This window comes from Drosophila tropicalis, unplaced genomic scaffold, assembly GCF_018151085.1.
Source record: "Drosophila tropicalis isolate 14030-0801.00 unplaced genomic scaffold, ASM1815108v1 contig_158, whole genome shotgun sequence".
In the NCBI taxonomy this organism is placed as follows: domain Eukaryota; kingdom Metazoa; phylum Arthropoda; class Insecta; order Diptera; family Drosophilidae; genus Drosophila; species Drosophila tropicalis.
This window is the reverse complement of record NW_027172602.1, coordinates 9,140,976-9,155,356: the sequence shown is the minus strand read 5'-3', so window position 1 is coordinate 9,155,356 and position 14,381 is coordinate 9,140,976. Positions and strand designations below refer to the sequence as shown.

The 14,381-nt window shown below is 37.3% G+C and overlaps 1 protein-coding gene across 1 annotated transcript; it reads right to left on the bottom strand.

Annotated features, from left to right (window-relative positions):
- Positions 1-8,930: 8,930 nt before the first annotated feature.
- mab-21 (nucleotidyltransferase mab-21) lies at positions 8,931-13,826 on the bottom strand. Its single transcript, XM_068302932.1, has 2 exons — positions 12,671-13,826; positions 8,931-9,446 (listed from the first exon to the last, which is right to left on the bottom strand). Exons 1-2 carry the CDS (start codon positions 13,416-13,418, stop codon positions 9,097-9,099), a joined length of 1,098 nt encoding a protein of 365 aa, XP_068159033.1. The 5' UTR covers positions 13,419-13,826; the 3' UTR covers positions 8,931-9,096.
- Between the last annotated feature and the right edge of the window lie 555 nt (positions 13,827-14,381).

Here is a 14,381-nt window from a genome sequence, read left to right as displayed (position 1 = left end):
GCCCTATTCACATTGGCCATTCGCTAAGCTCCGCCCCTTTAACACAGAGCTGAGACCCGACGGGACGTTCTGTCACGCTGCGGTGCGCTCTTTGATGTATCTATGTGTGTAAAGGTATCTCTCTCTCTTTCTCTGTGTGTGTGTATGTGTGTGTGTGTAAATTAAATTTGTTTAATACACCGCCGCAGCATTGTCGTTGTCGTCGTCGTCGCCGTTGCCGCCGTTGAGCTGTGTGCAATAATTTATCTGAAATGTGCACTCATTTAGCAAAGAGCAACCCTCGTCCATGTCGACAATATCTTTATATCTCACAGATACTCGCACAGAGCACTCCATCTCCGTTCCCTGCCTGTCTCGGTCCCCATCTCCATCCACATCTCCGTGGCTCCGTCCCCTCTTCTTCTCTTCTCTTCTCTCCTGTGCCGTGCCACAGATACATTTACACTCATAAATATGTCGTGTGGATTAATGTGCCAGTTGGCAATTTTTGACAGCGTTCCAAAGCAAGCAACTGTCGTCTGTTTCAACCACTCGCACTCGCACTCTGCTCCTCTCTGTCTCCCTCCTTCTTTCTCTCTCGCGCGTTTTCTTAGCCCGCCCTCTAACTATACTCGCCCCCACCATAAACTGTATGGCAAAAACATTCACATCAAAGGTATTTGTCAAGAATTAAACTAATTCAAAACGAACTAAACATGAAATGAAAACAAGCAACACACAATTTTCTATTATTTTTATTCTGTTCAAAAAAAAAATTTACAAAATTATTATGTTTTTTTGTCTGATCTTCTTTCTTCTGTATAATTTTAAAAAACAATTCACATTCAGTAGTAATTCATGTAAACATCAGCTTATAAGCCAATAGAAAGAATTTATTCATAATCAATATTGACACTATTTCCTTTATATTCTTTGAAGTAAGTACATAAGTACTGTTAATTGCAATTCCCAACTAGTTTAAGCGTTAAAGTTAAGGCATGGTCATTGCGATTCTGGAGTTCTTTAGCAAAGTCCGATGATAGAACTTGGTGGGACTGAAGGATTGATTTAAGGAACATGTTTTCGTATTGGAATATATAACTTTAGACTAATTTCTCCAATTTCTTCCAATTTCTCTGTATTCAAGAATTGCTATTGGTAATCCCTATTAAAAGAGCTCGTTTAAAAACCAAAAGACTTGTTTGGGCTTTTGAATGCATGTATGTACATACATATATAACACAATGAATGCTTCCAAGAGTTGGCATAACGTATTCGCACAGTGTGACATCTATGGTGAGGACTACTGACCTTAGTGATACTTAGTGCTATCTAAATGATATTCAAACTCCTGTATCGTTTATTGTTATGATGATGTACAATAGTTCATGTTAACCACTTAACATTTGTAGCTGTTAAATGAATGGAAATGTCATGATCAATAATTTTGACGTTTGCATAGATAAGCCACACATAAAAGACAAGTCTTTTGTTTTGGGAGGTTTCAACATCAATCAATTGGCAATTAAAAGAGACTAAAGTATTTAAATTATATTCATACTTCAAATTGTCATTTTTAAGTTAGTGAAGTAAGGAAAGAAAAAACTACTTTTTTGGCAAAAACACATCTTATACATATAATATCTAATATTGACTTGTTGTCTGCGGTATATATTGTCTAAGCTGTCAACAAACCACTTTGTTATAAACCAAATAGACTTAAGGGCCCCATTGTCTATTATGGGTGGGAGTCCAATGGTTCAATGATCATGTTCCATCCAAGTTTCATCCATACCCAGGCCCCAGGTCCAGGTGTTGCTTTAACTTTTGGCGCGATGGATTTCCATGGAGAGACCAAACGACATGTTTGTATCTAGATATGAGACTATCTGCATAAATTGAAACCAAACATACGAAAACAACAAGAGAAAGAGAGAGAGAGAGAAACAAAAAGAGACCACGAATTGAGTATGGGATACAAATAAGATATGTCTGACCCGGCTCGCCAACGAAGTAGGTATAAATTTCTCTGTGTTTGTGTGTGTTGTATTTGTTTTTCCTCGTTTTTTTCCCCCGCATTTATATATCTTTTAGATCTTGAAGAAATTTAAATATAATTTATGTGCAATCGTCGCGTTTTTCGGTTGGTTTATTCGCCAGACCATGGAGGGGGCCTGCTTGGAGTTGGGTTTCGGGGGTATTCTCATACCCAAAAGTGAACGATCCATCCATCTAAACGTTTGTCACTTGCTGCGTTACTGCTGCTCAACGTTTCTCTACTCGGCTATGCTCCTTTTTTTCTCCCTCTCTGTTTGTTTTTTGTTTTTAACCTCAACTTTATCATCATCTCTTCGGACCTCATCATCATCATCATCATTATCATCATCATTGTGGTCAGTGTGTTTCTTTTGTTTTATCGAGGCAGCTCGGTATACTTTAATATATTTTATATGTGTGTTTGATCCTTCGTCATCTACATCCTTATTGTCATCCTCATGGGTTTCTTTGTTTAGTTGAATATATAGATTATTTTAAACAAACTTTACTCATCTTTTTATATACATATTTAAATCCATATTCAACTCATAAACAAACTCATTCCCAGTTTATTCTTGAGCCACTCTATATAAATTCACCAGCCGACGCTTGTGGACAAGCTCTTTACATACCTATTTATCTGTGATCATTCGACGATTCATCGAGTTTGCTTTTTGTACTTTTTTACCGTGCTGACATGTGACTGCTTTATCGAATTATGACAGCGAACAAATCAGCGACATATCCATCCAATACCAATGCCTTGAATTCTCTCATATCCAAGGGAGTTCTTATTTTTTCTCATTAAGCATGCACTGCATGATGATCTACTGCAGCAGCAGCAGCAGCAGAGGATGACGATGACGACGAACTCTTTGCCTGGGACATGTGTTTCGCCATCCTCTGATTGGAATATTAATTGTGATGCACTGCAACATGATCTCGCTCTGTCTCCCTCTCACTCCTCTTTCGAATCGATGTCAATGATGGGGCTCAAGTAAGATCTTGACGACAAGTGCAACAGGCTAATCATGCACGCACGCACGAACGAACCAATGACTTTCATATTGGTTGCACTCCTTCTTAGTTACTGCTATTGACATTTACTTAACATTAATTTCAAATAATATCATAATTTATTATTTCATCGGCATTAAAAAAAAAAAAATAAAAATAAAAACAAAAACCAACCAAAAATGAAAAGGGCGGGGGAAATTCTCATTTTAGACACGTACTTGAAAATCGATCTCAATTTCGTAGTTCAGATATCACGCGCACACCGACGACGACGACGACGACGCACAACGACGCTTCATCGCCTTCAATACCTTTCCCAAAAGCCAAAAAAGCAAAGGTAAACCAAGCCCAGAACTTGGACCTGCCACGTTCCAGTCAGAGTCAGAGAGTCTCAGTCCCTTCGAGAGAATTGCTGTCCCTTGTACATGGGAATATATATGTATATGACCAATATAATACATTAGGGTGTCCCAAATCCTTATGTTCCGAAAAGGTTTTTTAATAAATTTCAACAATCTCAGAGTCACTTTTATACTAAATATGATAATCAAACTTTAAGGTCCAATTGGCACGCTTAATCCTTGTCCAATTTCAGCTTTTCACAATAAAAGTTAGACCTTGACATCTCAAAGACTTTAGTCTTTCATTAAAGTTATTGGTTGACACCATTTGCATCCTAATCTATCCAAAAAGGACTTGTGAAATATTTCCCAACATGTGAATTTTGAGACAAAACGTATCAATAGAACTTATCACTTTCTTTGTTGGCTTGGGACACCCTAATGTACACACACATACACACACACGTAAACTCTACAATGTATGTATGTAACGACGGCGGCCTTTTTCAAGCTGCTACGATCACGTTGACATTTCGCCTGGTGGTTAAGCGGGGGCGCGGGCCGTTATATCCGTTCCTCTTTCTCTCTCGCTCTCTCTCTCTCTCCCTCTCTATCGCTACCTGTCTATGTCTGTCTCTTTCTGTTTTTAGTTGACATGTCGCCTGGCTGTGATTGATTTAGGACCCGGTTCTTGTTTTTGTTTTTGTTTTTTTCCGCTGAAGCGCGCAGCCGTTTGAACCCATTGTTTTTAACCAAAAAAGGGCGTACAATGTCAGGGCAAACAACAACAACAAGAATAACAACATGAACTGCTGCTGCTGCCGAGTTAAGTTTTGGTTTTATGGATTTTTTTGGTTTTTGGATTATCAATATTAATTGATAGCACTTGGGATTAAAAACAAAAAAGCTTTATACCAAAATTCCGAGAACTGAGAATGTATCATTTACGTATGAGAAACGACCACAATTTGTGGTCCTTGGGAAAAAGTTCTTTTCTTTTGGCTAACAGAATGCACATGCTGAAGGAAGGAGCAGGGAATCGCACTGAAAAATATTGGTAAAAAGAGTTCTTTTGCCGTTGTTGATATAGACGATTTGAAACCCGATTTGTGTTGGGCATTAACAGATTCAAGGAGTCTGGGGGATTTGGATTTCCTTTTCTCTATTGAGTCTAATCTAATATGAACTCACCCACCACAAATTCCTTAAAAAGTATCCATTCGAACTGAATTGAATTGAATCTTAGCAGTATTATCTAGGTGGATTGAATAGAAATGATTTAATTGTGGAATGAAAATTGTTAAATTGGAACTATAGGAGAGAAAAAACAGGAGAAATGGAATATTCCTCAGCAATAGTTGTTCCTTCTTGTACATAAAAAGAAAGCATTCGAAACTCAACAACTCAATGCCTCACACTGAAACACATTAAATTCGTTTTTGAATTAATTGATTTCCCTTTCTCTCTCTCTCTCTCCTCCCGATATCGAAAACAAACATCCTTCTTCATGTGTTCCTACAGCATACAAAAATTCGTGACATTCAATTAGAATCAATTAACCAGTTAACCACTTAAAATCCTGGCTAAAAGAAATCTTTCACTGCTTCACAGTATTTATATCACCTGTAAAAAGTTATGGTACGGGTTTTTTTTTTTTCGATGGCCAATATTCGCCTTTAAGTGGAGTGAAATGGAGTGGAGAGGAGATGTGAGTTTATATATATATATATATATAGGTTTTTTTGTTGTTTTTAAGGTTCGCCTTTGCTTCATTTAGCTTGCGGCATTCCGTCGTCGTTCGTTCTCCTTCTTCTCTTCACCTTGCCACAATTGGCTCGTATTAAATTAATATTTACTTTTTTGTCAGAAGCCTATAATCAAGCACGCTGGCGATGACAGGCTAAGAGGCTCTAATTACAGCTTGTTACCCTGATGCAATGGCCACACAGATCGTGGCTCACTTTGGACTGTTTTCTACCTTCTACTTCTTTTTCCCCGTCTTCGTCTTCGTCTGCGTTGTCGTCTTGGATGCGGTGGTTGGCGTTTTCCGCGGCTCACGCAATCTCCACCAGCCGTTTATGCTAAGTGGCAAGCGCCGTTCCACATCGTTCCAAGTCCCCATGTTCATGTCCAAGCACCGAGCAACAGCAGCTCACTCCTGGGTTTAATGCACTCAAAAAGTCAGAGAGTTTTAGGCCTGAGCCTGAGCATCGTCGGCTTGGACTTGGGCCACTGAGCTAAACCCGGCTGAGCTGCAGTTTGATTGAAGTGCGCAAAATTAAAATGGCCCCAGCCCCTGTCCCAGTTGATTCTCACGATTCATTTGTGTTGAGCTTTTGAGCCTCATCATCGTCTTGTAAGCCTGATCAAATTAACCATTTAAATAAAACATTTGTTTGGAGAACTAAAAGAGGAAGAAAAAAAAAACCATCACCATCATCATCAAGAAGAACACACGGAGAGGAAGAGGTTGACAGGCAGCTGCCAGGTAGCTGCAGATGGAATGCAAATTGTTGCAACAACAACAACAACAAAAGGCTTTAAAGGATGTTTTGGAAGCCAAAATTCTGCCATTTAACAGCATTAGTTAGACAATTTTACAATCACTTTTAGAGCCTAGCAAGAAATAGGCCGAACTTTTAAGCCCAAAGACAAAAATCCAAAATTTTTCCCTAGGCTTTATTTTATTTTTAAATTGCATCCAAATGCCAAAAAGAATAAACATAATAATTTTATTGCGTGTATGTAGTAGTAGTTGTTGTTGTTGTTGTTGCTATTGTTGTCGCTCCTGTTTCGTAGGGGATAACAAATTGTGTGTTTAAAATGCGATTATGAGATGTTCATAAAAATTTGCTTTTGCCCATTAAATGAATATAAATTGCATGAAATTCATTAACACAAACAAATTAACAAGAGCCAGCAGTAGGATGGTGCAGAGGGGAGTAAGGAGCACTCAGTGATAGGAAATGATGATGATGACGATGATGATGATCATCATCGTGGCCTCCCATCACATAGACAGGTGACACGGCAGGTGTACGGAGTGCGGATCCAAAATGCGCATATTATCATTTATTAATTATTGTTTAATTTGTGTGGGAAGCGGCGTATCAAACAAACAAAAAAAAAAAAAAAAAAAACAAACAAATAAGTAGAAAAGACGAAAATCAAACCAAAATGCGATCGCAAAACAGCAACAAATAATAAATTTTGAAGGCATATTAAAATGCAAATAAAATCGAATAAACAACAATTCATTAAAAAGCACAACAAACAAATGAAAACCGAACCGAATGGTTGCTTGGCGGCTAATGAACCGATTCAAACCAACTTGGTCAGGAATTAAATCGCGCCCACAACCTCAACTAGTTGATCAAATGGAAAAAAAAAACACTAAAAGGGAAAAACACTTGAAACAAAAGCGTAAAAGATGAAAAGATATATATCCATAATATATCGCATTCGGGGGACCTCTCTCTCGTGTCCAATGGAACACATGGAACGCATGTCACGCATTTTAATTGCATATTAACAGCAATTTCGCGGACAGCTAACAATCCCAATAAACTTGATCAATAAACAACAACAACAATAACAAATAACCATAAGGTGAATAATGAAGCCAACTATATACGGGCCGATATATCTATACTCTTTGGATTTTTTATCAAGCGGTATAGTCTTTCAATCAGGATGGCGTTTTCCACAGATTTGCTCTAATTTCTATATTTCTTTTCGATTAAAGTTGTTTGTAAATTCAATTAGATTTGAAAAAATTTATTGAAATATAAAACAATCGATATTATTGTCAATTAATGACGGATCCGGACGAAAATTTGAATCTTAAGACTTAAGGACACTAAATCGAGAGTTTTTCGAAAAACAGAAATGTTGCAGAAATTTTGAATGTGGAAACCCAATGGAGAGTATTGCCCATCCTTTTGGTGACAAAGTTTTGAGCATTTGAAAGCGTTTTGAAGGGAATAACCCATTTTACCAACTTAATACTTAAGATCTTGGTTTTGGAGAAGCAAACTTCCCTCATTGCCTCTTTCCGAAGAGATGATCCACTGCTTAACGCCGTAAACTTAGTGGTTCACACTACATAGAACACTTTGTTTATTTGAGATGTAATCAATTGGCAAATTTCTGACCAAAATATATATGCCGAGAAAGCCAGGGTAAGATCGTTTTTTAAACCAAAAATTGTGTTGAATTGGCGACGGCGGCAGCGGCCCACTTTGTGTCTGACTCAGAGAGAGAGAGACAGAGAAAGGAAGAGAGACCACAGAAGAAGTAACAGTCGTCTTTGACTTGGACATGGATGGACGTGAGGGACATGGACTCTTGGACTTGGTCTTGGACTGGGACTGGAACTGCGACAGCGACTGGAACTGGGGGGACATCGATCGACATGATACAACATTTTGATCACGTGTCAGTTTCGGTTTCGAGCAACACACATAACATTCAAATTAAATTTAATGTCATTCATAAATTAAATAATTTATTTTTTTTTCCCTTTGTTTTTTTTTTTCGTTCATTTCATTTCTTTTGTATTGTTGCTGTTGCGGTTTACATTTTTAAGAGTTAATTTATACTTTTTAGCGGTTTCTTGATTTATATTTTGTCGTCTTTTGTGTGTATTGTTGTTGTTTTTTCTTGTTTTTTATAGTTGGGAATTACTTTGCCAAATGACAATTGCCCGAAAAAGGGCAACAATTATTTTTTCAGTTGTATAAGCATTAAATTTTTTAAACATTTCTTTGTTTAAAAGAAAATGCCACGTTAAGGTAAACGAAAAAATTCAACAAAAGTATTTCAAATGTTTAAAAGTTCTTGTAAATTTTTAAAAAACCATTTAAATGTGAAGATTCTCAAGTCCATTAGGCCCTTGCTTATTCAAACAAAAAACGGACATAGCCTATTAATAATATTTATACTTACTTATCATAACTTTTGCATTCAATAAGGAAAAATAAAACAAAATAAATTTTTGTTGAAATTGTATTTTGTTTCTATTTTGTTGTTGTTGTTTTTTTGTTTTTTTTTTAGTTTTTAGTTTTTTTTTTTTACTTAAGTTTTATTGACTAAACTCACAAGAAAAGCGAAAACATGAAATAAATAATTTAAAAACGAAATAAAAAAGAACTTCATCATCATCGCCTTGTAAATAATTTGAAATTTTAGCTAATTTTGGGCAAACAAATTTTTGCATCTCCCTTTCTTTTTGTCTTCGTTAAAAACAAACCAAACAAATGAAAATATTTTCAGTTATTTTTCTGTGCGTTAGATTAAAACTTATCATATATAAATATATATATATATGGTACATATATGTATGTATGTATGTATTATCGATTTAAATATAGGAAACTCTTTAAGCGACGTATACTTTTCAAAAGCACCTAAACTTAGGTAAATGTTACAAACTAAGCGAAATATCAAATAGTATTTGGGTTACAATTTCTGAGCCCCTGGCCTGCACTTTTTAGTTTTTCCCCTCCTGCTTTTCCATTCATCCATCCCCCGCTGGCTACACATTTTGTGTGTGTCTTTTGTTTTTTAGCTCATCAAAAAAAAAAAAAAAAAAAAAATTGTTCCAGAAAAAAAAAAAACAATTTATGCATACCAATAAAAATTATATTAAGAATACCTAAAAACAACCTGCTGCTGCTTATGCTGCGGCTTCTGCTAACTCTCTACCAAATTAGACTATTGCCTACAGCTCCTCCAGGCAACGCACATTGGTCAGCATAATGCGTGTGAGGCGCCAAACCTGCTTGGCAGCATTCTCCAGGGCTCCCGGGGATTTGCCCTTAAAGAGATCCATATTGGGCAGGAAATAGTGCGGACAGCGTCGGCATTGTAGGCACGAGATCAACTGCAGAAAGATGCCATTAATGCGATCCGCAATGCAGTTCTCCTCCCATTCCATCTCCCGTGGATGCTTCTCACATTCGTAGAGGAGCAGCGTTTTCAGATGGTACGATGTGACAGGATTGCCAGGCAATTCCAAATGACGATCCCGCAAAGTCTTCAATATGCTCAAGCAACGACGACGACTGGCACCTGAAAAACCAAAACAGAAAAACTTTATTTCTAGGCGAATTGTATGTTCACATTGAATACTTTTACACTCTGTTGCATACTTTAAGGGGCAGAATTCCTTCCATTTTACAATCCTATATGTTATGGTTCGGTTAACAAAATCGATAACCATTTTTGGCTGTATACCTATACAAGCTTATTGGGTTTTTATGCTTTTTTCACTTCGGATTAATTACTAGAAAATTATTAAAATGTTTTTTCTTTACTTTACTTTCTATATGTCTGTCCTTTTAAATCATTAATTCAACTACCTGGAACTACCTTTCAGTATGTCTTCATAGGGGAAATGTCATCTACTTAGGAGCCCTAATTTATACTTATAATTTGCCACGATATTTAATACATGATTTAATAAACATTCGCCTAAGATCAAATACCCATTTCCTATAGATTATTCTAGAGACTTTATAAAAAAAACTTTTCCAATTCAGTTTTCGCATTTATGATGATAAAAATTTAACTATTGTGAAAAATATGAATTCAATGAGTAAAAAAGGCTAAGGATTTTCTAATCACATTGGCAACAATTCATTCAATTCATCTATACTTGTGTATGTATGTATATGTCATTATCAATATAACATTGAACAATCACCTTAAAATTTGATGTATAATACCATTCATTCATTTTTAATTGCACTCAAATGTCAAAAATAATATAATAAAATATATGATAAGAAGCAGCAACTAACAAACCAACAGTTAACAGTTGGCAAATGATTGAAAGTAGTAATTAAATGAAAGTGTTAACTTTCAATGCGATTTAAAAAAAAAGGAATCAATACAGAAACTTTGATTGATCAACCCAATATGTTGTTGTGGTTGTTGCTGTGGTTGTTATTTTCAAGGGGTATAAACGAGTACTTAAATCACATAAATCATATGCCATACACTTTGCCTTTGGCATAGTGTCAAAACATGCTGCTAATCTGGACCTTTTTTTCCGATAATCACCTGCTGTTATTGTTGTTGTTGTTATTCTGTTACCGACACGTCGTCTGGGGGTTTTATTTCCACCAAACAAACAAAAACCAAAAAGAAAGAAATACGTTTAACTAATCAATATTGAATGATATTGGCATAATATTGGCTGGCACACTCGACCTACACAATTGTAATATGGTATATTTTAAAAATAGTCACATTGCTGTCACAAATAACTAGACATCATAGCCAGTTGAAACGAAAATGAATGAGTTTTGTTTAATAATAGTAACGGAAGAAGAAGATGAATGGTATCAACAAAGTCAAGTATGTGCATACTTGTATGTATATACATAAATACATACATATATGTATTTACCTACAACTAATTAGATTCCACTCAGATATAGATTCCATTGACCATAACTAATCGTTGGATTCACATGGTAACAGAAAACCTTTTTTGTTTTTTTTTTTTTTTTTTTGTTTTCGATCATTTCTTGTAATGGATACCAATGAAAGTTTCATCGAGCTAAATTATTATGCCCCAAGACGCATTAAATTAAATGACACACGCACACACACACAAGCCGGATCAATATCGATCAGAGCGTGATAGAGAAAGGGACAGATAGAGAGAGAGAGAGTGAGAGAGAAGAAGTAGACAGGGAAAGAGTTGGGGCTTAGAGTTTTCAGAATTTGTTTTTGGTCAACAAAATTTCGTTTTCACTGTATTGCTCTTGGCTTGCTGTTTGCTGCTTGCTGTTGTTTTATTTATTTGTTGACTTTATCTAATCGCCGAGATTTAAAATATTTATAAAATCGTTTAGAAATTTATTTATGGCTCAAGCATTGGGCATTGTTTATATCGAAAGCCAGGCCAAACTCGTTTCATGCCATATAGCTGACTAACTAACTGCGACTGTGACTGCGCTCTTATCGATCTTCAGATCAGCAGCAGCAGCAGATTTTTTTTTTTTTTCTTTTTGGTATGCTTGGTTGGAGACATGGAGGCGGACGTCCAAGTCCAAGTCCAATCCCCCAATAGACGGGCTATCAACGAAATAAAACAACGAAACAGATTTATGATCGTAGCCAACCAGGCGACTGTATGCTCATATCTCATATCATATCTTTAGACGATAATCAAATGTCACAGGGAACTGTGTGTATGATTAAACCAACGAAATTGAATCATTGAACCAAACATAACAAAATGCATCTTGTCTCAATACCCTGGAATTGTGGGTAATTAGTTTTTGAAAAGGTTGTAAAAAAAGTCTCTTTGAATGTCTATGAATCTTCTTCTATGAATACTTAGAAACTTTTCTAATACAAATCTTTTAACTTAAGCAATGATTTTAAGGGAAAACTATTGACTTTTAGACTTCATAGACGGTACTTTAAAATGGAGAGAACTTTGCCCCACAAAGTATGCAATAGGTTAAAAAGTTATTCATTATTCTCAACAAATTTAAAACTTTTCGTATGTATGTATGTCTTATGTGTTAAGAATTGTCAATAAACAATGTTTATTTGTTTCGGACAATTCAAAATTCTACATATTTCGAAAAAAGGAATTCTTGCATTGTTTATTGCATACTTTAGGGGACCCTATTATTATTATTATTATAAGTATAGGATATAGTTTTAAACTATCAACCTAACTATATTTTACAAGCACTGGCAACTAAGGCCTTCGGCTTAGACGAAAACTACATCCATACACTAGCCTGGGATTCGAACCCGGATCCTCGTTGTTCAGTTGCTCACATGACTGGGTCGCTTAGACAACTCGTCTACCGAGGACTGCAGGGGACCCTATTAGTTCCTCCAATTCTCCACTGTTAGTGAATGTATCTTTAGGCTGCCTATGTTCTAAACCAAATGTTCTTCTGCTTATACATATTTACCGACGGGTAATGATAAACGCCAAAACTAAACTGAAATTTGATCATTCTATCAAGGTTTACTCTCATTTGTTTGCTTAATTTACAAGCAATTAGATGAAAACTACAGTCGCTGATTTGTGGTAATATAAATCAATTAAATTTAAGTGTGTCACTGATTACTCGTTGGACGCATTGTAAAAATGTTAGACCGCCCCCTGGGTTCCGTGCCCGCCTCTGGTGTTGCCTCTAACTGATTTTTGGGTGGATTAATTTACGATCGGATTTGATGATTTTGATGGCTTGCAGTGTCCGCCGCGACGGAGACTCTGGAATGCGATACAGATATGGCTAAAAATACCGAGAACTTACCTTGAAGCAAACGATTCTCGGCATCGGTGAAGCTGAGAACCCAGGCGTCACCTTCCATGGCCGAATTTTTGCCCTGCAGTGCTATGCACTCTTTGGAGAGCATGTCGAAGCCCTCAGTCTTAACCTCTGCTACGATATTTGGATGTGGCCATGGAATGCCCGGCAATGGCCAATGGGAGGCTGAACGTGGCCAAAGGCCGGCACACTTAAAGGCGGGTGTTATCTGCACAATGATGCGTTCGCGAATCCGTAACTTCACTTCGGTGGTATCGGCAATCATTTTGACAATATCACGATAGGCACATTTGTCGCAGGCCTGCGCCACCAGAGTTTGGAAACGGGAGCGTATCTTGCGTGCCGATAAATATCCGGATGCTGTGATAAACTCCACCCAAAGGGACATGGAACGTTTCCGTCCATCGCTCAATTTAAGGACAGCGCATCCCGGTAATGTGCCATCATCAACAAAATTCAATACACCCATCTGATTGAGGTAGATGATGATTTCAAATTCTGTGGGGGAGATCACTTCCAGGCCCTCAAAGCGGCCATTATAATCGTTCAGGGACGATATAAATCGTGGCTCTTGCACCTCAACCTCCTTGAGGACATCCTGAACAATGCGACAAACCTCTTGGATTTGTTTATGAATCTGTGCCTTTCGCACTTGTACACGATCTGCACAATATTTATTCATTTGATAGACCATTTTGGACTGTGCCGCGATCATGTCCGACGGCACCAGCATGATGGCCCCTTCGGTTGATAACGACGACGTGGTGATGCTTTTTTTTGTTCTTTAAACGTTTAGGAATTTCTTTTGCTGTTGTTGGTTATTGTTGTTGTTATTTAGATTTTAAACATTTGTTGCATTTCCATTGACATTTGATGCACAAAAACACGAACACAGACACACATACACTCACTTCTGATACGCCCACAAGTACAAAAAACAATAAACAATGCAAATTCGATCAATTCTTTTGAAGACGACGAAAACGACAAAAAATGCGGCGGCTTTTCTCACTTTTTGTAATTTTAACTCTTCTTGGCTTGTTTATATCTTGCTTTAATTTGGTTTAATTATTTTTTTGTTTTGCGTTTTATTTTTACGATTTTCTCTCGTTAGCCACGCGTGTGTGTCGCGCCGTCAACTCCAAGACATTGACTGATTCCGCATGGCGTGCACACCGCAAGAAAAAGTATCTGTATCTGCTTGCTGTTGAGCCCCAGCCAGCCAGTCAGCCAGTCAGAAAAAAAAACCAGACCAGACCCTGCCTGCTCTTGCTGCTGCTGCTGCTGCTGTTGTTGTTGACGACGCAACGCGTCGCTGCTATCCAAAAAGTCTCCACTTCTTTTGTATGCGTGCGACAGAGTTAGCTGTAGTCGAATACACTCGCTCTCGGCTTTGCGCATGCTCTCGCTACCTCCTACTCTCGCTCTTGCTCTCACTCGCGCGCTCGCTCTTTGTCTGTTGCTCCATAATGGCTGAGCAATGCCCCCCAAAAAAAAAAAAAACATACTAAGCAAGCGAGAGAGAGAGAGAGAGTAAGCACGTTTACCTCTATTCTCGTGTATATACATAAAATATTTGCACTTTGTTTTGTCCCTGGATCCTTACTAGGAACAGGAGCTGCAACCCATAAACCACCCTTCGAAATAGTTTCTGCAGTTCCATAGAGTTCCATTGTGCATAGCGTTATGGCTCCGC

What these genes read in the sequence shown, in the direction of transcription:
- mab-21 (XM_068302932.1), bottom strand. Translation starts at nt 13,418, where the DNA reads ATGCTGGTGCCGTCGGACATGATCGCGGCACAGTCCAAAATGGTCTAT. An exon ending in CGAGAATCGTTTGCTTCAAG is followed by an intron (nt 9,447 to 12,670) that starts GTAAGTTCTCGG and finishes TTGGTTTTTCAG; the next exon opens with GTGCCAGTCGTCGTCGTTGC.